At 41.3% G+C, this 24,837-nt stretch overlaps 2 protein-coding genes across 13 annotated transcripts in view; both read left to right on the top strand.

Annotated features, from left to right (window-relative positions):
• LOC306670711 (late cornified envelope protein 2A-like) overlaps nucleotides 1-24,312 on the top strand; it is a 51,396-nt gene extending 27,084 nt beyond the window's left edge. The window contains exons 1-3 of one of the 12 annotated variants that reach the window (XM_079155608.1): nucleotides 1,617-1,662; nucleotides 2,434-2,797; nucleotides 24,053-24,312. In XM_079155608.1, the coding sequence (XP_079011734.1) occupies nucleotides 2,455-2,797; nucleotides 24,053-24,087 (378 nt within the window). In that variant the 5' untranslated portion in view covers nucleotides 1,617-1,662; nucleotides 2,434-2,454 and the 3' untranslated portion in view covers nucleotides 24,088-24,312. Of the gene's footprint in view, nucleotides 1-1,616; nucleotides 1,663-2,433; nucleotides 3,009-22,857; nucleotides 22,956-23,654 lie in introns of those variants that run through there. The other 11 variants (XM_079155605.1, XM_079155610.1, XM_079155613.1 and 8 more) reach the window with 11 other exon arrangements.
• On the top strand, nucleotides 8,029-10,017 carry KPLCE (KPRP N-terminal and LCE C-terminal like protein). Its single transcript, XM_079155554.1, has 2 exons — nucleotides 8,029-8,164; nucleotides 9,031-10,017. Exon 2 carries the CDS (start codon nucleotides 9,052-9,054, stop codon nucleotides 9,811-9,813), a length of 762 nt encoding a protein of 253 aa, XP_079011680.1. The 5' UTR covers nucleotides 8,029-8,164; nucleotides 9,031-9,051; the 3' UTR covers nucleotides 9,814-10,017.
• Nucleotides 24,313-24,837: the final 525 nt, after the last annotated feature.

Consider the following 24,837-nt stretch of genomic DNA (forward strand, 5'->3'; position numbering starts at 1 on the left):
CTAGGGCAGTTCTGGCAACAGATTAAAGGCTTAGATGTGGCTGTTTCTTGTTTAAACAATCCTCCATAGCTGGTGATTTGCCAGTCATAAACACCATGGACACAGGGCACTGAACAGGGAGAGAGATGGAGGATAGAAAGACATTCCCACAGACAGACCTGCAGAAAACACCCCCTTTCCAACAACCCTACCTCTGTATCCTACTGTTTATTTTCTGAGTCAGTCATAGCACGAGTCTCTATAAAAGCAGGTAATTTCTGTCTTCCTAGAGAGGAAATGTAGACTGGGAATTTAGTCATCTTCCTTGTCATGATTATGAACTTCTTCATATGCATTAACATTATATAACCTGGCAATCATCAGGCATCTATTTTACATATTAGGTATCTCCTGAAGTACTTTGTGATTATATGTACTACACAATAGTATATAATACGTATTATCACATATATAAAAAGATAGAGAAATTAATCTTGTGTTACATTAAGAGTTGGTTACCTTTATGACCCTTCTGAAAGTGAGAGGAACCTGCACCACATTTATAAATGTTTCTTGTGTGTTTCAAATATTTTGATGGGTAAAAGTGAAGAGTGATTTCTCTGATGGGAAAGATCTCTTCCTCATAATTATCTCTCTTTGTGTTGAGCAAAATAATCAATCTTTTTTTTTTAAAATAACTGCATCTGTGTGTGTGTGTGTGTGTGTGAGATGAACACAGAGACATGCTTCTACAAAGGGTTTGTAAATTGGCACAAGTCTCAAGGTCACCTGAGTTCTCCTTATGAGCTACTTAAATGGAGCAGAATCGTATAACTCTTTCTCTCTCTCTCTCTCTCTCTCTCTCTCTCTCTCTCTCTCTCTCTCTCTCACACACACACACACACACACACCATTCAATAGAAAAACTTGAAAGTTTTCATTCAAAAAGACCCTTTGATAAACAATCATTGGCAACTCAGGTAAAAGTAGACAAATATGGCAATTCCAGGTTGAATGGTTCTTAAGAAGAGAAATCTGAAGACTAGGGCCACTTGCCTGAGGGCAGTCTCTCTCCTGGGGAGGAATGGAGATTTGATCTGGTCTAAAAGTATGGAGAAATACTTTCTCTAAGAGAGTAGATGAGACCTGGATGGACCAGCTCCTCAGGATTGACCCACCTGGTAAAAACTTACTACTCGTGGCATAAATTTGGCTGTAATATGATGGAGGCTACATCTGGGTAGTCTTGGAATTCCTGGTGCCAAAAGGTTTTCCTGAGGGACTGAGCAAAGGTCTTTCAGGAGGGAGGTTGGGAAGGAATGTACCCACAGCATTAGACCCTCTACCTGAAGTCAAAGTTCCAACTTGGTGCTGTGAGACCCCAGCCTGAGAAAAGAGTATGATTCACTGGAAGTAACCATCCCCCACTCCACCCCAAGTCACAGAGAAGCAGCCTAGGCATTCCCACACCCAATTCTCATAGAAAGAACAAAGAGGCAGGGAATGTTAGGAATAACTTTGTGCATGCTCCACATATGCAACAGCCACATCCTGCTCCTTCCAGAAGCATGGCTCACCTCTGAAGCCCAGCCCTGGGATCCCATATAAAATGTGTCCCTGCTGCTGGTTCTTCATCTGCTGTGCCTCCTCAGGGAAGCATCTGTGACTGTGCCTGAGAACAGGGTGAGTGTTTCTATGGAAATCTAGGTTGGGGAGAGGAACTGAGCAGGATGGAGATGGGGCTGCAGAGAGACTCTGAGAGGGAGTAGTGGAGAAGGAACATTGAACAGTGAAGGACAGAGGATCAGGAATAATGGTTTACTCTAGACAAAGCAGGAACCCATCTGGGAAGGGTTGCCTCTGAGGTCTTACAGGGAGGTGATAAGTGATCTACAATTGCCTTATCCCTGGCTTCATGTCTGAACTGCTGCTCCCTGGCCCATTGTTCTGAGGGAAACTTTCTGACTATGCATATCCCAGATTTATTTTATACATATGTTTCTCTATCCATTTCTAAACTCCATTTCTCAATAGATTCTGTGGGTAAAATTGCAATCTACTAAACATGTCTTTGCAATGAACTGAGATGTCCATTCCAGTATTTCAAATGTCTTGATTTAGTAGTTCAGCTATCAATCATCTATCAAATGCCAAGAACCATGTAAGAATGTGGAGATACAAAAGCAAAGAAGACATACTTCTTTCTCAAAGAGATTTCTATAGATATGCATATTTTAGACATCTTCCCCATCATCTTGGGGAAGAAATTCAAAATGGGAATTTTTTATAGCTTTAGATATTGAGTTTCTATTTATCTTTCTTTTCTTTCTTTCCTTCTTTCTTTCTTTCTTTCTTTCTTTCTTTCTTTCTTTCTTTCTTTCTTTCTTTCTTTCTTTCTTTCTTTCTTTCTTTCTTTCTTTCTTTCTTTCTTTCTTTCTTTTTTTTTCCATTCAGGTTTCCCAAAACCTCAACAAGATGTCCTGTCAGCAAAGCCAGCAGCAGTGCCAGCCTCCTCCCAAATGTCCTACTCCCAAATGCCTCCCAAAGTGTCCTCCCAAGTGCCCAGCTCCCCCAAAGTGTCCCCCCAAGTGCCCAGCTCCAGTCTCTTCCTGCTGCAGCTCTAGCTCTGGGGGCTGCTGTGGCTCCAGCTCTGGGGGCTGCTGCAGCTCTGGGGGTGGAGGCTGCTGCCTGAGCCACCACAGGCCCCGCAGATCTCTTCGACGCCGACACCAGAGCTCTGGCTGCTGCAGCAGTGGAGGCAGCAGTGGCTGCTGTGGTGGCAGTGGAGGCAGCAGTGGCTGCTGTGGCGGCAGTGGCAGTGGCCAGCAGTCTGGGGGCTCCAGTTGCTGCTCTGGAGGCTGCTGCTGATCTGGGTCATGAGATGCACTGAAGAACAAGTTGACTTAGAGGGCAAAGGACATATTTCAGTCTAGTAGATGACCTCCTCCTTACTTTTGTCTGCTGTTCTATGTCATAATCAATTGAATAAACATGCAAGGTTTGCTTCTCAAAAGCAACCACCAACTCTGCATTTTGTGAATTTGTATTCTTTTTGCCTTTGTCAATATTTACATTCATAAGATTGCAGAAAACTATTCAAAAGCATGTGCTTTACAATAGTAGATTTACTTTCAAGTCTCAATATGACTTCATTCAATACCACTTTTTCCCTTTTATCTGAATTCTAGTCCTTCTTGAATAGGAAAATAGAAATTATTTCATTACTGAACTGGAGGGAAATCATCCTATTAATAAATTACTTCTTTTTTAAAAAAAATGCTTTTATAAATGCATTGTAGTTATACATACTAATGGGGTTCATTTTGACATGATCACGCATACATGGAATATTCTTAATGTGTTTATACCTTCAATAAAATCTAAAGTTCTACACTATTTGTGAAACTAATAAATGAAGGTTGATTGAAATTCCAGAAATTTAACTTAAAAAATATCTTTGGTCATGAACTACCCATGCCACTCAAGTTCTTTAGACAGAAAATGCTACATACTTAAGTAAAAAGTTGACTTGTTACTTTATACTTATATTTTTAAGGCAATATTTCCCTCTTAAAAGACTGAGATTAAAAGGCCAAATGTTTTCCTTGATAAGTGGAGGATGATATATAATGGGGGTGGGGTGGGGAATGAGAGAATAATGGGGGAACTTTAGAATATGTAGAAGAAAATGAGGGGGGGTATGAAAAATGGTGGAATGAGACAGACATCATTGCCCTATGTACATGTATGATTACATGAATGGTATGACTCTGCATTGTGTACAACCATAGAAACGAAATTATGTACCGCATTTGTGTACAATGAATCAAAATGCAGTCTGTAAAAAATAAAAAGCTAAATAAAAATAATAAAATAAATATATAAAAAAAGACTGAGTTTAAAGTAGCAGAACTGCCCATGCCCATTTGAGAATAGAATGGGAAAACGTACTGATCTTTGTAGCTGCTCTCGTTGGTTGTATTGTGCATAAATGATTTAGTTAAAGTACTATGGAGATCCAATTTTTAAAGAAAACCTATTTGCAGTGACCCAGTAGTCAGGACTGGAATCCAGTGAAACACTTCCCTTCTCTCTATTCTCTCTCCTAGGGTTAAAGAACCCCCTAACCACAGAATTGTGCTGACTTAGGACTCTCTTCCAGGCTAGAGCATTGGATATGATAGATCAGATCTTTCAGACCTGACTAAGCTGTGATCATGCAGGAAGCTCAAATGCATTCACTGAGAGCAAGTACAGAAGAACTGAGGTGGGTGTCAGAGTGAACATTGAAATAAACCTGGTTTGTTGTTGCTGCTCCTGTTCTTACACTCACCACCAGCTGAAGTTACATATTTTTTCTTTTCATTTGTTAATTGCTTCTCATCTTCTTCCTGGATAAGAGTGAACCCTATCCTGTATGTTATACAAAATGTACATGCTTCAGGATATCAGTGTTTAGCCATGAAAACAGACCACTTTGGCTTTTTGAAATACAGAGAGTTCTATGCAGTGAATTATTATCAAGGTTTTTGAGGAGCTAAAGATATAAAAGGAATTCTTGGAGTTACTCAGAAATCGGGAAGTATCAGGGGTAGGGCAGCATCACCCAAGCTCTTCTTGTGGTCCTAGGACCTGCCAAATAACTGTGCCGGCTCAGGATGCTAGAAACAAACAATCCTCCTTGCTCCACCTTCTCATAGAACCCTGTTGTGGCTCACAGAACACTATTGGGAACTCTGGTTCCACAGTTCACACAACAATATAATGGGGATGGGGAAAGGGTAGTGGTCATGGCTCCCATGGCTGGGGGCTGGTCTGACAGGTCACAGACTTTCTGGAATGCAGTCCATTTGAATTGAAAGAAGAACCCTATTCCTCATGCTGTCCACCTGCTTCAGTCTCAAGACTACCTTCTGGATAGTCAGGGTTCATGGATGCTGGTGCTATAAAGTACCTGAATGATAACCTAGTATATAATTCTTAACTATTCTGTTGGGGTATCATGAAAGAAGTTAACCAGGGAGACTACAGGGAGCTTTATAAACACAGTTGATCTTTCTAAGGAGAGCAGCTCATTGGGATAAATGGCACAGGTATTTTCCTGTATCCTGGCAGAGATCAGATCCCCATGTCCTGTTTTAGTCCCCTCTCCTTCCAGAGATGAGTCTCTAGCTATTATCCTGTGAATCTACTGAACTACTATTGCTTGAATTCACAAGTCGGTGATTCTACGAGCTTGTGTCCAAAGAAATAAATGGGAGGAAACTTCTACAGGCTTTTGGAGATAACCCCATGACTCATCCTGAAGCTGACACCTATCATCTGATTTCTCCATGCTTTGCCTTCAAAGCCTATAAAATGGGTGGAGCACAACCCACGCACCTGTTTAGGTGGCACATGGATGCAGTATCTCTCACCAGGGATGTTGGCGTTGCCTGGAGATGTCAAAATCATTAGTGAGAAACTGACCCCACAGAGCAGGAAGTGAGCCTTACAGATGATGTGAGAAGTACAGATTGGCTAACAGCAGGACAACCCTTAGTACATGAATGGAGGTTGGTCTAAGCTATAAAGCATCCTCATTCATCCATTCATTCATTCGTTCATTCACTCAGTTAATGTTTCCCTGGCCTTATGATGCTAGATGGTGGATGTGTCCACATTTACCAAATTTTGAAAATGATAATCATAGTGGGAATAGCTCTATGGATAGCTAGGTTGTGGAAGTATGCATCTCCTTTTTAGACAGGCTCCTACAATCACAGAATCGCACAGCTGGAAGGGATTTCACCTAACTACTTTAGAGAAGAAAAAGGGCCTACAGAAGGCAGGACAGTGTGGAGTCACTGAATGGGGCTGTGGCAGAATCAGGAGAAGAGCTTGGTTCTCCCTATTTGCACCCCCAGAAGTCTCTTTTCTATTTTATGGACATGAGCTCAAGTGGCTGGTTTTGGGGGCATTTTCTTTTCTATAAAGTGCATAGTTCCATCCTATATATAATATAGCAAACTATTCCTTTTTAAATTTTTTCTATTTTATTTGTTCTACTTGTACATGACAGTAGAAAGCATTTATACATTTTGATAGATCATACATAAATGGAGTGTAATCTCTCATTTTTCTGAGTATATATATTGTAGGATCACATCGGTCATGCAATCATATTTGTACATGAGGTAATAATGTCTGTTTCACTCTATTAGTGAGCTTTTCTTAATGACTGTTGAGAGACTGAAAAAGTATGGTTCCAAAACAGGATGGATTTTAATGCCAGAGGCATCACGTCATAGTGGAAAAAAAACAACTAAATTTGAAGTCCTTATACCTTGGTTCAAATTTTGGATCTCTCACTTCTTGCTATGTGAACCTGGGAAAGTTATTTGTTTGTTTGAGATACTATTGTGAAGACTAAATTTGAAAAGCTATGCATGTGAAGGATCTGATCCCACTAAGAGATTGCTGCTTTCCCTTTCCCATACAATACATCAGGCCTGGATAACAACTGAGGTGAGATGCTTAGTGGAACAGGAATGGAATGACTTGGACTAATACTCCCCTTGGGAGAGGGACTGGTGGGCGTCATAAAAGAAGTTATGGAGTGTGATATGTCCATCAGGCAGGGATGACAGGAGGAAGCAGGACACTTTCCAAACCTAGGGCAGAACCTCCTCTTCTTGTTTCCTCCAAATTATTCAGGAGCATACCTTACAAGTCCTGGCTTGGAGTGGGGAAAGTTCTGTGAAATGTGTGGCTTTGCATTTTTGGTTCAGGAAATTTGAAAGCCTAAGAGCTTATGGGTCAGGGGAATCCAGGATCTATTTTGGACAAATACAGGTGCATATTTTACCTGAGAGACTCTGGCTGATCCCAAGTGACATTGGAGTGTTAGGCTCAGATCTCAAAATAGCCTCCTACAATGAGCAACCCCACATGGCTCAGGAAGAAGAGTACAGACTCTGCAACCAGACAGGTTTGGGTTTCAGTGATACTCCATTACCTACTAAGATAATCAGACCATGGAATCTGTTTCCACTTTTGTAAAAACAGGGTTAACATAACCTTTCTCACAAGGTTACTGTAAAGATTAAACATAGACAAAAAGGCTAGGATAGCACTCAGTACAAATAAGTGATCAATAGCTATCATCCCACCTTTCTTTCTATATCTATTGCTTTGGGGAAAGGAAAGGTGGCAGGGATTCAAGGATGATGCTCTGCCCAGATATAAAAGACAACATATGGTAGTGATAAAGATCGTGTCTCTGAAAGCAGATTGCTGGCATGTGAATTCTAGTTTCCCTACTTAACCTACTTTGGATGAGAGTAACTCCTAAATCCTTCAAGGCTTCAGTTACATCCATCTGTAAATGTACCCACTGTAAATTATTTGGCACTTAAAAAAACATTGAACTAGGTGTTAGATTCTACTATTATTGTGATCACACAGTGTTCATTTGGCTGTAATTTCTCCTACCCTGGGTTTTTTCTAAGCCTAGGCGTGAGACCTAGAAAGGCAAGGATGGAGGAGGTCCTAGAACAGAGATGGCTGAGAAGAGACAGTCTGTACATAGAGTCTGGATCATCAAACACACACCCAATTTTCCAAGTGAACTTAGAATAACTTGATGGTCCATGAAATAAACCATTTCTTGGGGGTTTTGCTGCCATGCTGATCCAAAGACCACTGGACTACATTTTTCATACCTATCAAACTAGATCAGCATAAGCCACCAAGAAAGCCCTCTGAAGGAACACTCAGATTCAGGTAGTAAACCACAGTGTACTTTTTGGCACAGTGTATCGAAAATTGAGGATATAACCAGAGCTTGAACAAGTCCTTGGAGTCAAGTAGCCTAGAAACAGCTTCATTAGGGACAGATTGCATAGGCATAGCTCATGACTTCTAGGAAAAGAAGGTGGACTTGTTTCATGCAGAAGATAGCAGGAATCATTTATCTGCTTGGGAAAATTCAAAGTCAAGCAGAGACATGCCCTGCCTCTGACTGAAAAGCCAGGCATACTGGGGAGGAATCTCGCCAATGCAACATCAGCCCTGGTCCTCGTGATGTCTGGTGTTTCATTAGATGCCATTAAATTGCCTCATTACTGCCCTATAAAAAGTCTCCCCAACTGCCAGTTCCTCAGATCCTTGCCTTCTTCCAGTCTTGCTTCTTCCAGGAGAGAAGGTAAGTCTTTCTTCCTGGGATAGGGACTTGTCAAGAAACAGAACTGGGTGAGGTTGGGGTGGACAACCATAGGATGAAGAATGAGCTAGGATTAGACACCTAAGATTTCCATGAAGAAAGATAATGGTACAACCCATGGGAAGCACGGAGCCCGGGAAACAAGAGCAAAGGGACAGGTGTAGCAAGTACTTCTGTGTGGGGAGGGATTTCCGAGATATGCGTTCCCCACATCCCTTCTCTGAATGTATTTGTGTAGTTTTCTCTTGGGTCCACTTACTAATGAACTAAAATGATGTTCAGCTGATCTAAGGAGCAAATGGCAGAAACTTAGCCAACTTTGTCCTTGTTCTTTGCTCCCTGTCAGGCTCAGCCTGAGACTCATGTTAGCTCAGGATACACTGACATTAATTTTTCTTCTCTGGGTACACCCTGGCTGGGCAGAAGGAAGAAGAAAAGATACCCTGAAGATAATTGACAGCAGGGTAAAATAAGTTGGGGAATGGCAATTTCACAAGGATAGTTACAATGTGGATACTGGAATAAGAAGAAAGGAAGTATAGAGAGTTGGGTAGAAAAGAAGATATTCTTTCAAGCCATACATTCATTTCCTACTGTATAAAATGAAGTCAAAGCCCAGTGTTGAATGTCAACTTGTTCAAAGTCACATAGCCAGATCAAGGGAGAAGAGGTGAATCTAGAATCCCTGGCTCTTAATCTTCTCTACTGTCAGGTACTGTACAGCATTTGGGTATCCATGATCTTCCAAAAAGGTCACTGCTTACCCATCACTCTATCTAAAGGGGAAGCTGCATATTTCTCTGGAAGTGTTCTAAGTTTCACAGTTTTGATGAGACCTCTCTTTTCAGATTTCACCAAGCCACAACAAGATGTGTGACCAGCAGAAGCAGCCACAGTTTGCTCCATCTTGTGTCAAAGGTTCAGGATTGGGGGCTGCGCAAGGTGGCAATGGTGCCGCTATGACAGGCCCTGCTTCCTCTCAGGCTCAGGCCTTTGTGAAATACTCAGCTCCAAGTCCAGCTCAAACCTATGTGATGGGACCAGCTCCCAGTCAGATGAAAACCTATGTGAACGTCCCAGCTCCCTGCCAGACGTATGTGAAGTGCCCAGTTCCATGCCAGACCACCTACGTGAAATATGCAGTACCTTGCCAGACATATGTGAAGTGCCCAGCTCCAAGCCAGACCACCTATGTGAAATGTCCAACCCCCTGCCAGACATATGTGAAGTGCCCAGCTCCATGTCAGACGACTTATGTGAAATGTCCAGCTCCCTGCCAAACCCAGACATATTATGTCCAGTCTTCTCCTTCCCAGACCTATTATACTCAAGGCCCTGCAAGTGGCTCGTCCTCCCAGGGCTGTGCCCCTGACCCATGCTCTGCTCCCTGTTCTACCAGCTACTGCTGTCTGGCTCCCCGGACCTTCGGGGTAAGTCCCCTGAGACGCTGGATCCAGCATCCTCAGGGCTGCAACACAGGATCTTCTGGCTGCTGTGGAGATTCTGGGTGCTGCAGCTCCGGATGTTCCAGTTCTGGGTGCTGTGGCTCTGGGTGCTGCTGTTTGGGAATCATCCCCATGAGGTCCCGAGGCCCTGCATGTTGTGACCATGAGGATGACTGCTGCTGTTAAATACAAAAAGATGGACCTGTTCCAGAATTTACAGCCCCACTATGACTTCTGAAACACTAGCCAGCCTCTGGTCCCTTCCCTGGATATCTCAGTGATGTGGAACCTCATCACTTCACCTCCATACTTTGCTTCTTTATCAAGGCAGCCTGCCAAAGTTAGTGTAAAGCCCAAACTTTGGCAAGAATAAAACCGTGAATGCAATGACCAGTGATTTCCCGTCTATTTCTTTCATTCACATTTGTGCTTTTTTGTCAGAAACTTTCTGGGTATCTCTCTTCTTATTCTTGTTTTTCAATTAGAAGAAAGATCTTCATGAACATGAACAAGCAGACCAACCTAGTGAACTGCCAGCCTGGGATATTCATACCTTCTAGAAGTCTGGGAATAATTCCTCCATACAAGTTAGCAGGATCTGAAGCTGAAGATTTTTGGGTGTAGGACTGCCTCTTTCCTGACCTCTGATTAGTCTTAGGAGAAGGTTTGGCTATGACCAGGCTATGTAACCTCTTGAGTTTATCTTTCTGGATGTTGAAGGGATCATGAAACCAAATCTTCTCTGAAGCGTTGCCCTCTGCTGAGGCTGTAACTTGAACCCACAGGGGACTTAAATAGATGGCATTTTCTTATCTTATAGACCATAGGGTCCAGGCCTAATAAAGAGTCTACAACTCCCCTGAAGTGGGTAGATACTGCCCAGGTTGACTCTGGCAGTCCGTGTGAGATCTCCAAGAGGAAGGAGGACATTGTGGGAAGAGCATCCAAGCCCTTGGGCCAGTTGCCCATCATCATTAGCACTTCTTTCTCCTTCGTCTTTTTATGGAGGGTTTTGTTGGGTGGACTTTTATAACGAGAGATTCTAAAAATTGGGCAGAGGGATCACTGCTATTTAAGATGATGACACAAGAATGGATGCATAGGAAAAAAACATGTTTGGTGAATGCATAAAAGAGTGAGAGCAAGGAAGAGTGTGTTTCTGAAGCAGTCTCTGATGTATGTTGGGACACTAGCAGAAAGTCATCTTGAGTAGTTTGCTGCTTTTGAATATCTAAAAACATGTAGCAGCTCAAATCATGCTCCACTGTCCATCCAAACACCTTAAATCTGCAGCCCAGTCACTGGATGCCCCATCAGAGTCAAGGATGGCCCTGTTGGGGACCTTGTGTTCCTCTTGAACCACCCAGTGGTGCCTGCAGTGTGGGAAGATGGGATACTGCTTATTCTGCAACTTACATGAGCATGTGATGCTCTTTTATACTTACCACTTAAAATTACATAAGTAGCAAGAGCTATGTTAAAATGTTATTAATACAGAAGGTTATAGATCAAAATTAAAACTTCTAATTCCATTCCTGTTCCAGGGATAAACTTACTCAGTTTGGATTTTATCTGTCCAGACATTTGTCTAAGTATTGCTTATACATAACACTCATGAGCTAATTCCCGAAGCCCTCTGTTGTCTAGTCTGCAGAGAATGGCATCCAAAAAACCCAGCCCGGCATGATATATCACAAAATATTGTAGGGAATCCACTTCGTAACTCGTAACATACTTTCAAAAATCCATTCTTTTCATTCTTCAACATCCACAGTTACTCAATAATTTCTCATTAAACTCCCCAAGTAAGTGTTCTCTAATATCCCAGGCAATGTGACTTCTTTCATCTCTTTATTTTCTGGCCTCTTTCCTGTCCTCTGCTGCCCAAGGGTCTGGTACTGGTCATGCAGATAGTTTGAGTCTTTCCAGCTTACTCTTAATTTTATCTCTTCTTTATCCAATCTTGGCATCTCTGTTTTAAGAAATTGACCCAGGAACAAAAACCCCTCCTCTTTCCTCCAGCTGCTCTAATTCTCTCTCTTTCTAGCCAATTCTATTGATTTTGTATGGGAGGAAGGGAAGGAATTATAAAGCCTAAAGACAAAATCATGATTTTGTTGTCGTTGTTTAGGACTATGAGTGGGAGAAAAAGCAGGGAGTGAACCCTGACTCATTAATGAACCCAATCAATCACACAACTTAATTTCCCCCCTTTTAAATTTTATTTAGAGACAGGATCTCACTGAGTTGCTTAGGGCCTCACTTTTGCTGAGGCTGACTTTGAACTCAGGATCCTCCTGCCTCAGCTTCCTGAGCTGCTGGGATTACAAGTGTGTGCCATTGCGCCTGGGAAGTCTGTTTTTTTATAATTCAAAAAAATCTTGATGGACCATTTCTTACATTAAATAATCCAGACTTCCTAATTCTGGGTCCCTCTATACTAGGTACCTGAGGCTTAACTGCCAGTGATTTAGAAAGAGTGGCAAGTCCAGAATATGAAACCAAATCCCTGGGGAACTGAGAGAACTTTCCAGGGATAGGTTGAGGGACTGCTATGTGGGATTCAGAATGAGTCTGCTTCCCCACAATTTTTCTGAAGTAGAAGAAATATGCTGAGTAGAATTCTAAGACCCTTCCCTGGATAGGATGGTTTTTTATGACGTTTTCTCTTCCAGGAAGATGCTTCTGCAAAAATTTCTGATAAGTAAGGCCAATACATGCAGATAGACATCATATTTCCCCCAAATCAATCAAGAAAAGCATATTTATATAATCTACTTTTTGTATTTTACACATATTATAAATAGATTGTATATAAATACATAGCCAATGTTATGAAATACCTGTTAAAGAAAAGTGACTCGAATCTATTCTTGAAACCTAAAGAAAAGGACAGGGAGAATTGTCCTTTAGTTGTTGAGGGCCTGCTGTGTGCTGGACATTTTACATGATATTCTCTTAACTGAGCAATACGGTAATTGATCTGAACTAACTGGCAAGTTCAGTGTAAGAAACAGTTGGCATTGTGGTAAGAGTTGGACTTTCGAGTCAGACAGATGTATTTACTGACCCTATGACTCCAGTCAAGTAACATGATCTCTCCACACAGGCCAATTGTGTCTCATAAAACCACCTAAAATATTGCCCAGCACATCTTAGCTGTGATACATTTTTCCTGTCCTTATTTGGAAGGGTTATGCCAATAAATATGAAAGGCAACCTAATAAGAAGGAGACAATCATATCAGATTGTCTCCCAACTTTTCCTCCTCTGTTCTTATCCCAGCTCTACCACAAATTCCTTTTATCACATTGAATAAGCCACTTCCTCTTTAGGCCTCTATTTCTTCCTTTATAAAATGGGTGAGTTGGGGAACACAATCAACAGGACCTTTTTCAGTTCTTAGAGCCTCCACTTCAATTCCTTGATTCTTCCCCAAAGTTCAGATGTACCTTCCTAAGATACTAAAGATAGGGCAGGTATCCTGAGTTCAGGTAATCTTCCCCATCTATGGGGACATAGATAACAGCCCTTCTCTTGGAGTCCATGTTTGGCAAGAAGTGGCAAGGTCCTGAGACAGAAGTTGGTGGGGAAAATATCCTAATCAGATATCATTCCTGTAAGCAGCTCCACCCACTGAAGGCTGCTGATGACCCGATTAGCACATCTGCCATGTGAGACAGATGGGTGTTGGGGTGGGCTGGGCCATAGGGAGAAAGAGAGGGAGTGGAATAGTATGCACAGTACCAGGGCTGAGGAAGGCAGGCAGTGAGTAATATTCTCATCCCCATGGCCAGTCTTATGTTTGGCTCACATGGAGGGCAGTTGGGAGACCTGTTCATCTTAACCTACCAGCCTGGGCACACTGTGCGTTGGGAACTAGGTCTTATTTGCTATGTTGTCTCCAGAACCAAGCACGAGGTGGCACTTAATATATTCTTGATAAGTAAAGGACTGAATCTTCCCCCATTTATGTGTCTATCCTGTGGAAGATTCCCTGTATTGTGTGAATCCATTCTGATTACTCAGGGGACACCAGATAACACTCATGGGTTTAGCTTCTAAGGCTTTCTCAGACTGGAAAATGTCAAGCTAGATCCGCTCTACTGTCATGAACCCATCACGGGGCCAAGCACTCCACGTAGCCCACCTCATCACCCTGACTCAGAGCGTGCTCTGTCTCTGCTCCTTACCCTTCCTTACATGCTGCTCTTCCTGGACTGTTTACTATCTAGTACTTTGTTACATGTTCATTTGTTTTTTGTTTTTCCTTTGCTGATGGAAGCACCTTGAAGTTCAGGGAGAAGCAAGGTTAAATTTAGTTTACATGGCCTTTTTGAATTACAAAATAATTTTAAATCTATTATCTCGTTTAGAAAACAGCTATATGCAATAGCAAGGGAAATATCAATATCATTATTGCTTCAAAGCTGCCAATGAGAAGACAGAAATTCAGAGAAGCAAAGTGAACTGACCCAGATCCACATGGTGGGGCAGGACCCAGAACAGGAATCATACACATAAGTCACATTCTAATTCTCCTTTTCAGGACAACTGTTGCTCCTTGGTTCCCTCTACTTTGTCTTTTTCTTTACCTCATCCTTCTGCTTCTTGTCTACTTTGGTTCTCATGTTCCTCTGTTCATACTACAAAAGTTTTTCAGAATAAGCCTGTTCCTTCCAAGACAGACCTCCTAAAAGCATGATTTTCATCTCCCCTATAATTAGGGGCCTTTAGCCTGCGCATACACCAAGGAGACTCCAGAAAGCCCAGGTAGAGGTAGAGTTTGACGTCGCATCTTAGGAGTTACTTACCTGATCCACGCCTGGAAACTCCTCCTCAGTTCTCACACCCTCAGGAATGGTATTCATTCACTGAATGAACATGCATTGAGCACATGCTCTGTACTCCATGCTGGGTGGGGGAACTCCAAGATGAAGGAGGCATGTTCTCCTTTGTCAAACAAAAAATAAAATAAAATGATAGTTACAATAAATGTGGCATTATGGGCACTTAGCGGGAAGATGCTCAACTTAGACTGGGTCAGGCCATGAAAAGCCTGTTATGAAATTTAAGTCAGAGTTGGGGAGAGCATAGTAGGGCCTCTCACTTGAAAATGTACTTGTGGAAACCACTGAAAGCCTTGGATGAAAATGTCTCCCTCTGGAGATGATTTGTATTGGCTGCTGCTGAAGACCAGAGGGTCTCCCATTCTAGGACCACCTTCAGCAGAGCTCATGGGCAGGGGTGCCTAGAGCACAGCAGCAGTCCTGGCCAGGGGTTTCTTCTGTTTCAGCCTACCTGGAGAATAAGCCCAGCTAACTTTAGGGTGGTTTTCTATCAGATTTCCCATCCTGTCCAGAGACTGGACTCTAACTTTCAAGAAAGGTCCCTAAAATAAAAGACTTGTTGATTTTATCTTTAGGAAAAAGCAGCTCACTCTGCACAGTGGAAAAAACATGAACTTTGAAATCAAATGCCTCAAGATTATAACTACTTCTACCGCCTACAACAAGTTCAGTGAACTTGGGCAAGATGGGTCTGCTTCTTTGAGTCTTAATTTCTTCATTTCTAAAATAGAAATATAATTAGCAGCCTTGTGGTCTTATTGTAAGTGTTAAATAAAATGATACATGTGAACTTTATAAGCTATTGTGGACACTGAACCTCTGTGTTTTCTTCTCTTTCCCATCTCTGATGGTCATTTGTTTCCCTTCATCACATCTCTTCTTACTCTTTCCTATTCAATTTCCTATGCAGAAAGCATATATCCTGGAATCTGTACAAGAAAGATTTTTAGGACCAGCACTGGTGTCCATGCTAAGTATGAGGTCACAGGCTATTGCTCTGAGTTGTTGTTGTTCTTCTTGTTCTTGTTGTTGTGTGAGGAAATGAGCAGACTGAGACTGTAGTCTGATATCTGATGTGGCTGTCTTGGAAGAGCCAAGAGCTGCCCATGGCCCTGTGAGTGACAGGTGGATCCTCCCTCTAAGTAAATGGTTATTCTTGGTGTCAATCATTTGTAGATGAGATAGTCTAACAGGCAAATTAGAGTTTGGAAGACTGCAGAAGCCTTTTTTCTGCCTATTCTGCCTATTCAGCACATAGAATTCCAGGATATGTATAGAACATTTCTAAGTGTGGGGAAAAACATGACTTCTGCTACACATTAGAAGATTAAGCAAAAATATGGAGAGAAGCCTCTATCACCAGGCTAAGAGAAGTAAGTTTTAAACTGAGAAAAATCATATAGGAGCATCCAGTTCCTCTATATTATTATTCAAACCCCTCCCTTTCCACAGTCACTCTATCTTTAAAACTGTGTTATTTTTAATTCATCCCGTCTGTTCTCATTTTGACATGGAAGATTAACAAAAGAGTGTAGGCCCATTTTGAGCTTCTAATGTGTTCTGGGATTAGAACTACCATTGCAGGGCTGTCCCATGCTGGGGAACTTGTGATGGGACCTACGCTCCGGACCACATGAGCATGCTTCTGGGACTGTGGTTTCTGGGGATGTGGCTTCAGGGAGGGCTGAGCATTGAGGAAGATGCAAAGAGGAATTCATTTGAAAGAAATGAAATTCAAGGGTTAAAATTTTAGTTTTGAAGAAGTCTTTACTATCTGTTACACTCCTCATTTTAGAGAAAGCTTAGCTGTCTAAGGCAAAATCACGTTAGCTACAGATTTTAGATCAAACTCAACTCTATACCATATAATTTCCAGACCTACATTATTTTTACCTCCACTAAAAAGAACAGAGAAAAATAGTATGGGAATTTACAAGAAGGAGCTAAGAAATCAAATGTTTAAGAGAGCTACGAGAACAAACATCAATCTGAGCTCCATTTGTGACTCAGTAAAGGCCAAGAAAGATAATTCTCCTTGGCAATCTCTGAAGGTTCCAGAAATGTTGTGAATTTCACAATGTGCAAAACTTGTGCATTGTATTGTTAAACTCTCAGTGTTGTTGGAGAATGTCACCAATTAACCTTGCTAAAAATTGAAAGTGAGTCATCAATCTAAAGAGAAGTATGGAATTTTCCAAAATGCAGACTGGGCAGATTTGTCAGGGTTCTCATGTTACCCAGCTCCTTGGAGCGCCAGGATCAATAGAGAGGAGTCCCCTGGAAGTGAGTAGTGGCTGGGTGGTTCCACTCACTGCTCTGTGGGGTGAGGATCATCACCTCTGGTCTCATATTCATGCCATTCCTGCCATCCCCTGGCCATCTCAGGTCAGGATGCCTGCTCTGTAGGTGGAGCCTCCAGGGTGGTGCTGCTCTTGGTATGTAGGGTATGTGTGGGCATGCTTAACTCTACAATCTGAATTCAGGAAAACAGGTTATGGAGCAGGTGTGGGTGGGGTCAGGAGAAAGGGGAGAGTGCAAGGGATCTGGGGATGGGCATTGAGGATGGGGCTGGAGGAGTAACTTTCATGGTGAACAGGGACTCTTCCCATAGACATACCTTGGATCATCATTCTCATCCTTTCTGTGTGCATTATATAGCTCTTTGATTATTGCATTTTCCTTCAGAATGAAAAGGCCTATGCATTTATGAAAAACAGTTGTGACAAACAAACAACCCAATGGACAATGGAACTGAATAGGCACTTCACAGAAGAAGAAACACGACATGAAAAAAAAAAGTGTTGAACATCTCCAGCAACTAGAGAAATACAAGTAAAAACTACACTGAGATTCCATCTCACTCTATTCAGAATGGCACTATCAAGAATACAAGGAACAATAAATGTTGACGAGGATACTGGGGAAAGGTACACTCAAAAATTGCTGGTAGGACTGCAAATTGGTGCGACCACTCTGGAAAACAATATGGAGATTCTTCAGAAAACGTTGAATGGAGCCACCATTTGACTCACTATCTCACTCCTAGGTATATACCCAAAGGACTTAAAATCAGCATACTGCAGTGACGCAGCCACATCAATATTTATAGCAGTTCGATCCATAACAGATAATCTATGGAACCAACCTAGGTGCCCTTCAACAGATGAATGGATAAAGAAAATGTGATATATATATATATATATATATATATATATATATATATATGCAATGAAGTATCACTCAGCCATAAAGAAGAATGAGATTCTGGCATTTTCTAGTAAATAGGTAGAACCAGAGAATATCATGCTAAACAAAATAAGCCAATACCAAAAAAAAAAAAGGCCAAATGTTCTCTCTGATATGTGGATGCTGATTCACAATAAGGAATTGGGGAGTGAAGAATAGCAGTTCTTTGAATTAGATAAAGGGGAATGTGGGGAAGGGAATGAGGATGGGAATAGGAAGGACAGTGGAATGATTCTGACATAACCTTCCTATGTTCATAGATGAGCATCCAACCAGTGTAATTCCACATCATGGACAACCACAAGAATGGGAAGTTATATGCAATGTATGTATAATATGTCAAAATACATTCTATCATGTATATCTAAAAAGAACAAATAAAATTTTTTTTAAAAGGAGAAACAGTTGTGTCTAGCAAACCAGGCTTCTTTCCTACAGCCAGATTTGAAAGGAAGAGAAACTGCAAGAAAGAGTTGGGGTGGTAATGCTCCTTAATGGCTCTGAAGTTAAAATGCATGGGTTTAAATCTCAAGCCCACCACTAATTTTGGAACTTTGGACAAGTTATTTAACCTCTTTTTGCCTCAGTTGACATCTGTAAAACTTGAATAATAACACTAATAATATTAGTAACAACAACTACTATTGTTAGTATTATATATAGGTTGCTGTAAGGATTAGATGAGACAGCATATAAAATGATTAAAGAGTTCTGTTTAATTACTGTTGCCTGATCCACAGAAGACAGAATTAAGTCCTTCTAGTGATCCAGATGTGAATTTAGAATTAGAAGGGAAGCCCAGAAATAACTGAATACACTCTGCCCTGTAACTCATGGATCCTATTTCCATCCACCTCCCTCTCAGGCCCAGGCCTTCTGCAAAGCTGGTGTCAATAGAGCTGTATTCTCCCCTTTAATAAGTCACTAGCAGATTGTAGAGTGTTTTTTATTTCCTGAGAAGTGTCTGCTCATGAGTGCAGAGGCCTATGGGAAAGGAATCATTATTCTTTATTCTTTATTTTTTATTATTCTGTATTCTTTATTTTTGGCAGGACATAGCTGAGCATATCTCTTCAGTGAGAACAGCCATTTCCATCTGAAAAGGTAGAAGGAAAACACATCTTCCATGACCATCTTCCTACAGGTGTCTTAAGAGAGTGAGGAATTCATGGTTCAGAGTGAGTGAGGAGAGGAATTTTCAACTCTTCTTTTAAACACACTCAAAATCTTAAGAAGAATAAGTTAGGCCTCATTGTGTCAAGGGAAACCAAATTCACTGATAATAAATAAGAGTTTTCATCTCAATTGTATTTTTAAATCACCCTTCTTAAAGAACTATTCTAATTTTAATTTGTGAGTTTGGCAAATATATAATCTAGAGAGGAGCCAATCCTTCTTATTACAAGAAATAATGAAAATAGTAAGGTTAACATAAATTCATTTGATATGGTCCTTGTCCATGGTGGAGTCTCTTGACTCAAGAACATGTAACCACCTAGTATCAGTTCCACTGTAATTTTTATTAGTTATAATAGCCATTAAAACAAGTCAATTTTTCTTGCCCATAAGAATAATTTTCTTCACTAAATTAGTACAACACACAGAATTATTAATTCAATTAGAGTGAAGTGTGCCACTTTAGTTTTTTGCATCTCTTCCCCATATTACTTTATATCAAGATCTCTTCATTGTTTTCATATAACTAATGCTATAATTATATAAAATCTTTCCCCAAGATGCTTTATCTACTCCTCCCTCTGTCTCATTCTTGCGCACCATAACTATCAGTATGTATCTCTACACCTCTGCATCCAGCTCTGTTCATTTTCATTATGTGGGCTCTATCTCTGGCGTCACCACTTGGTTTCACAGAAAATAACCTTGTCTACAATAGGCACTGTCTGCCTAATGTAAAAGTGGAGTACCTGTTTGTTTGGCCTTCTAAATGCTAAACTTTACTTATAAAGCTATCTTTGAAAGTGAGGGTGGTGTCCAAATCTCTCCAAATCCTCCAGATTATCCAGAATAATGCTTTGCATGTAGAACAGTCAATAGATAATGACACACCCAACTCTCTTTTGCCTTCTTTATCTTCATAAATATCTACTCTCTTTTGCCTTCTTTATCTTCATAAATATCTACTTATGGCCTCAGTTGAGTCCAACAAGGAAACCAGGACAAAATTAAGACTTCTAATTACTTCAGGTAGCATCTGTCCTCTGAGGCAAGAAATCTTGTTAGGCAGAATGATGCCCATTTAAATACCAAAGCATGTAAAGAAATAATAATCAGCAGAGTAGTAGTAATCTCAGTTGCAGAAGTAGCTACTGATTTAGAGTTCCAGCTACATGTGTGGTACTGTGCTCAGTGCTTTGTAGGTAATCTTCTATTTTATTCCCATCAATAAGGAGAGCTATGATCACTGTTCTGTACACAAAAAAACCTGTACCTTAGGAAATAAATGTAACCTGCTTAGTTTTGTACAACTTGCCCTCAGAGAAACAGGCGTTCCAACTTTCCTTTTTAAGTAATACTCTGAAATATCTCCCATTTGTTTCAGTCAGCTCTCTTTCAATCTTCAGTTTTCCTGATGTCAACTCTAGTTTCTTTTGGCTGCAGATATAATCAGGGTAGCTATCATCTTCACTTTCATCACTTAACACTGGCTTTTGAATAAATATTTCTAAAAATCCTTGTACTCTTAAAGATCAAGGTTAAAAAATATTTCTCTCAAAAATTAAGCTTTCTTAATTACTATACAATACTACAATCTAATGGACAATTTGCCACCATAATCTTGCATAATATAAAAATTAGAATACAAAAAGTTGTATAGTAAAAAAAATTGTGGTTCCTTTATTTTTTAAGAAACACTCACCATTCTTCTATATATTCCTGAAATAATGATCTCTGCTTTGCATATACTACTACTTTCTAAAATTATTATAAAGTAGTTTCAGTCCTCACCACTAAGCTAATATTTCCAATGTCCCCCAGTGAATTGTCTCGGTAGCATTGGACAATGTGAGTTTTCTTTTTTATCCTTGAAATTTCTTTTTCCATTTTTCCCCACAATGCCATAATTTTCTTCTGATTTTTTTCAGATAAGTATCTCAACTTTCTTTTTTAGACTCCTTCAGTTTTACATCTCCTCCTATGTTTTGTTTATAGTTTGAGAGTCCCGCAAAGTTTCATGGGTTAAAAATTAATCCATGTTGTGAGGTATTAAGAGGGTGGAAACTTAATCAACTATGAAGTTTAGAGGTAAGGCATTTGGAAAGTGATTTGGATTAAAGTCATTGTGGTATCTGGGTGCAGGGGTGCACACCTGTGGTCCCAGGAACTTGGGAGGCTGAGGCAGAAGGATCACAAGTTCAAAGGCAGTCTCAGCAAAAGTGAGTCACTTAGCAACTCAGTGAGACCCTGTCTTCAAATAAAATATTTAAAAAAGGTCTGGGGAATGACTCAGTGGTTAAGCACCTCTGGGTTCAATCCCCAATTCAAAAAAAAAAAAAAATGTAATTGGGGTAGAACCCAATGATTAAATCCTGGTGACTCTGTGAGAAGATGGAGAGAAATCACACCTACACATGTGTGCTTTCCTTATTTTACTACGCAATGCCCTGCATTACCTTGGTACTCTGCCAACAAAAAGAACTTCACCAGATGTGGCCCCTAAACCTTGCACCTTCAGAATTATGAGCCAAAATAAATCTGCTTCTTACAGAGTAGATATTTTGTTATGGTAACAAAAAATACCTGCCTCAGGTATTTCAGCAAAGGTTATTGTAACAAAAGGCAGACTAATACATCTCATTTACCTGGCCATTAAAAGTTCCAGCTCTCAATTTGTCTCTTAGCATGCATGCTCTCCTTTAGTGACCTCAACCATCTGCAACTCTTCAGTTCACTATTTAATTATCAAGAAGGAAATTCAATATTTTTAGGTGATGTCCTCCTATATACGTATTGTACCCTGGTAAACTTCTCTCAGAAAATTGTTCTGTTCTCTTAAAAAACACCCTGAATTTATTATGAGCTCATTAAACTTAGTGATGATTCCTTATTCACAGAAATGTGACCCTGTTTGATAGGTGTTGAATCAATGTCATCTTTAAAACCCCACTTATATCTTATTTCACTTCTCTATGAACATCTACCTAAAGAGGTATAATAGTTCAATGCTGAAGTTGTTCTAATTCTCAAGCATCTTCACTCCTGAAGCAAAACCTTCTTAGAACTTCTAATTTCAAAATAATATTTGTCAGTTCCTAACTCCTCCATATCTCAAGTCCCCTCTCCTTGTGATGGCAGCACCACTCCTTCATGTGCTGCCCACTGCCTTCCAGGGGCCATCTGGCTCCCCAAGGTCTTAGCTACTACATCCCTTAGATTCCTTTGGGTCTTCACTCAGCCAACCTACATTCATGCCCATCTGATCTCATTCATATATGGCTATGCTGTCAGATTATTTATCCCTCAGGAGTTAATATCCAGTGTTAGTGGAAATAACACTCCATCTCTTTGGGAATATTGTCTTGCTATAAGGGATTCAGAAAGTCAAAAGGCTTCCGCACTACAGCCTGAGTCTCTGCCTCAGTGATTCATAAACATCTGCCTTCTTCTTTCCTGATGTTTAATCTTCTTAAGTTATTATGTCAGATGGTATACCAAGTACTTGGAATCCAGAGGCAATTAAAACATACCCTACTCTCAAATGGTTCATAATTTAGATCCTGAAACCACCCAAGGGAAGAACTACAGGGAACTAAAAAAAGATTAAGATCACATGATACATAAACTTACAAATCATTACTTACATATTCACGCTTAAGACTACAAGTTCCTCAGAGCAACACATGTCATCTTTGTGTCATTGATATCTTGCAAAATTATGGGCCCAAGACAGACAATGCATACTTATTGAATTAATGAATGAGTGAATGCATGAAGATGGAATGGTGAGACTGCAGCAGGTCTGTGGAGCAGATATCTGGGCAATCTCTGGCTTCTGAAATTCCTCTTGGCACCTGCCCAAGGAGATTCTGGAGCCTCAGGGTTGGGAGTATGAGAAGAGTCACCCTCATCCAGGGGTGTGAAAGTGACTGTTCTTCATACACAGGCTGTGCCTCACTCCCGGAAAGTCAGCAGGACCTAGATAAAAGGGCTCCAGTGCTGGGCTCTTCAGTCCTCAACCTTACCAGTGGCAGCTCTTCTTCCTTCACTGACTAGGTGAGTTCTTGAACTAGAAGGAAGGCAGATGGGACTGCGTGGAGGGAGGGCAGAAGAAGTTAGGGGCAGAGGAGGGAGTCCCCTGGGGTGTGTGCAGCCAGTGTGAGGAATTCTTCAACCTGTAGTTGACAAGGACCCAGGCTTGTCCTTGTTCAGTCTTGATCGTGACATCCTCTCCTGACTTCTCTTGGTCTGGTAAGGATCTGGTGAGAAGCAGGCCCTGGGACTGTGAATGTCCCAGCTTAGGGTGGGAGAGTGAGTAGAACTGCTTCATGAACAGTGGGGTAAGAAAGAGACCAACAGGAGTCATGTGAGGTAAACTGATAACAGCTGAGCCTTTGGTAGCTTTCCCTCTAATCCTCTTCCAGTGAGTTCTCAGTGAGGACCCACCTGATATGCCTAAGAATGATCCAGTCACCAAAGGAAGGTTTCTGAGCACAAGGCCGGCTATGTCCCCAGAACTCAGGAAACCTAACATGAGTCTGATATTGAGCCCATGTAGGAAGATGGTCAGCATCTTTCACAGGTGGAAGAAATGCAAGAGAGAGAGACAGTTTTTATTATGCTTTATCTCAGTTTCCAAATTTTAGCTATAGATCTTGTTCACAAAGAAGCTTATTTTGGAGAATCCATTGACATCCAGAGTACAGGATATATTTTCTTGATATTGTGCTGATGGCTTTTCAAATTTCTCTTTAGGTTAACTGACTTCCCGTCAAAAATGTCCTGCCAGCAGAGCCAGCAGCAGTGCCAGCCCCCTCCCAAATGCACCCCCAAGTGCCCTCAAAAGTGCTCTGCCCCAAAATGCCCCCCCAAATGTCCCCCCAAGTGCCCTCAAGTCTCTTCCTGCTGCAGCTCTAGCTCTGGGGGCTGTTGTGGCTCCAGCTCTGGGGGCTGCTGCAGCTCTGGGGGTGGAGGCTGCTGCCTGAGCCACCACAGGCCCCGCAGATCTCTTCGACGCCGACACCAGAGCTCTGGCTGCTGCAGCAGTGGAGGCAGCAGTGGCTGCTGTGGGGGCAGTGGAGGCAGCAGTGGAGGCAGCAGTGGCTGCTGTGGCGGCAGTGGAGGCAGCAGTGGCTGCTGTGGCAGCAGTGGAGGCAGCAGTGGCCAGCAGTCTGGGGGTTGCTGCTAACCTGAGCCATGAGGACCTCAGACAAGCAGAGCTGGAGGAACCAAAGTGCAGAAGACCTGTCTCAACCTATAGCTCTTCCTCCCTCCTTTTCCTGTTCTCCATGTCCTGGGCTCTGAGATGCTGAAATCTTCCTGCAAAAGCTTCTGAATTTCCCTGCAGATGGCCGGAGCCCCTCCCCACTACTTTTGTGTTACAAAGTAATAAAATCTTCCCTACTGAGCCTCACCAGTCTCTTGCTTATTTTCACCAGCATCATCCCCACAGGTCAGTGTTAGCCACCAGGGCTCTGCCCTAGCCTGGTCAGGACAGAAGCCTGGTTTGGGAGTGTGGGTCAGATGATCAGGTACCCTGCACAAGACATGCATAGTTAAGTCTGTGGTTGACCATTCCTGCAGAGAGGCCAGTCTAGTTGCCCATTCAGGATTTCGTCCTCTTCTGGGTACCGGAATTTTCTCTGATTTTAGGCCTATTGATCTACTTTACTTTTCTTATAATAACAACAATATTATATTGTTATATTATAATAACAACAATATTATATTGTTATATTATAATAACAACAATATTATTTCTAACAGCCAATATGAATGAAAACATAGAAACTGCTAGCACTCCACACAATATTAATATATGGGGGAAGACCAAATGCCCATAAATGGAAGATAAATGATTCATTATTAGATATATATTCAATAGATTGAGTCAACATTCAAAATGAATGAACTGAATCAACACAAAACAATATATGAG

The sequence above is a fragment of the Sciurus vulgaris genome (genome assembly GCF_902686455.1).
Source record: "Sciurus vulgaris genome assembly, chromosome: 1".
Classification (NCBI taxonomy): Eukaryota; Metazoa; Chordata; class Mammalia; order Rodentia; family Sciuridae; genus Sciurus; species Sciurus vulgaris.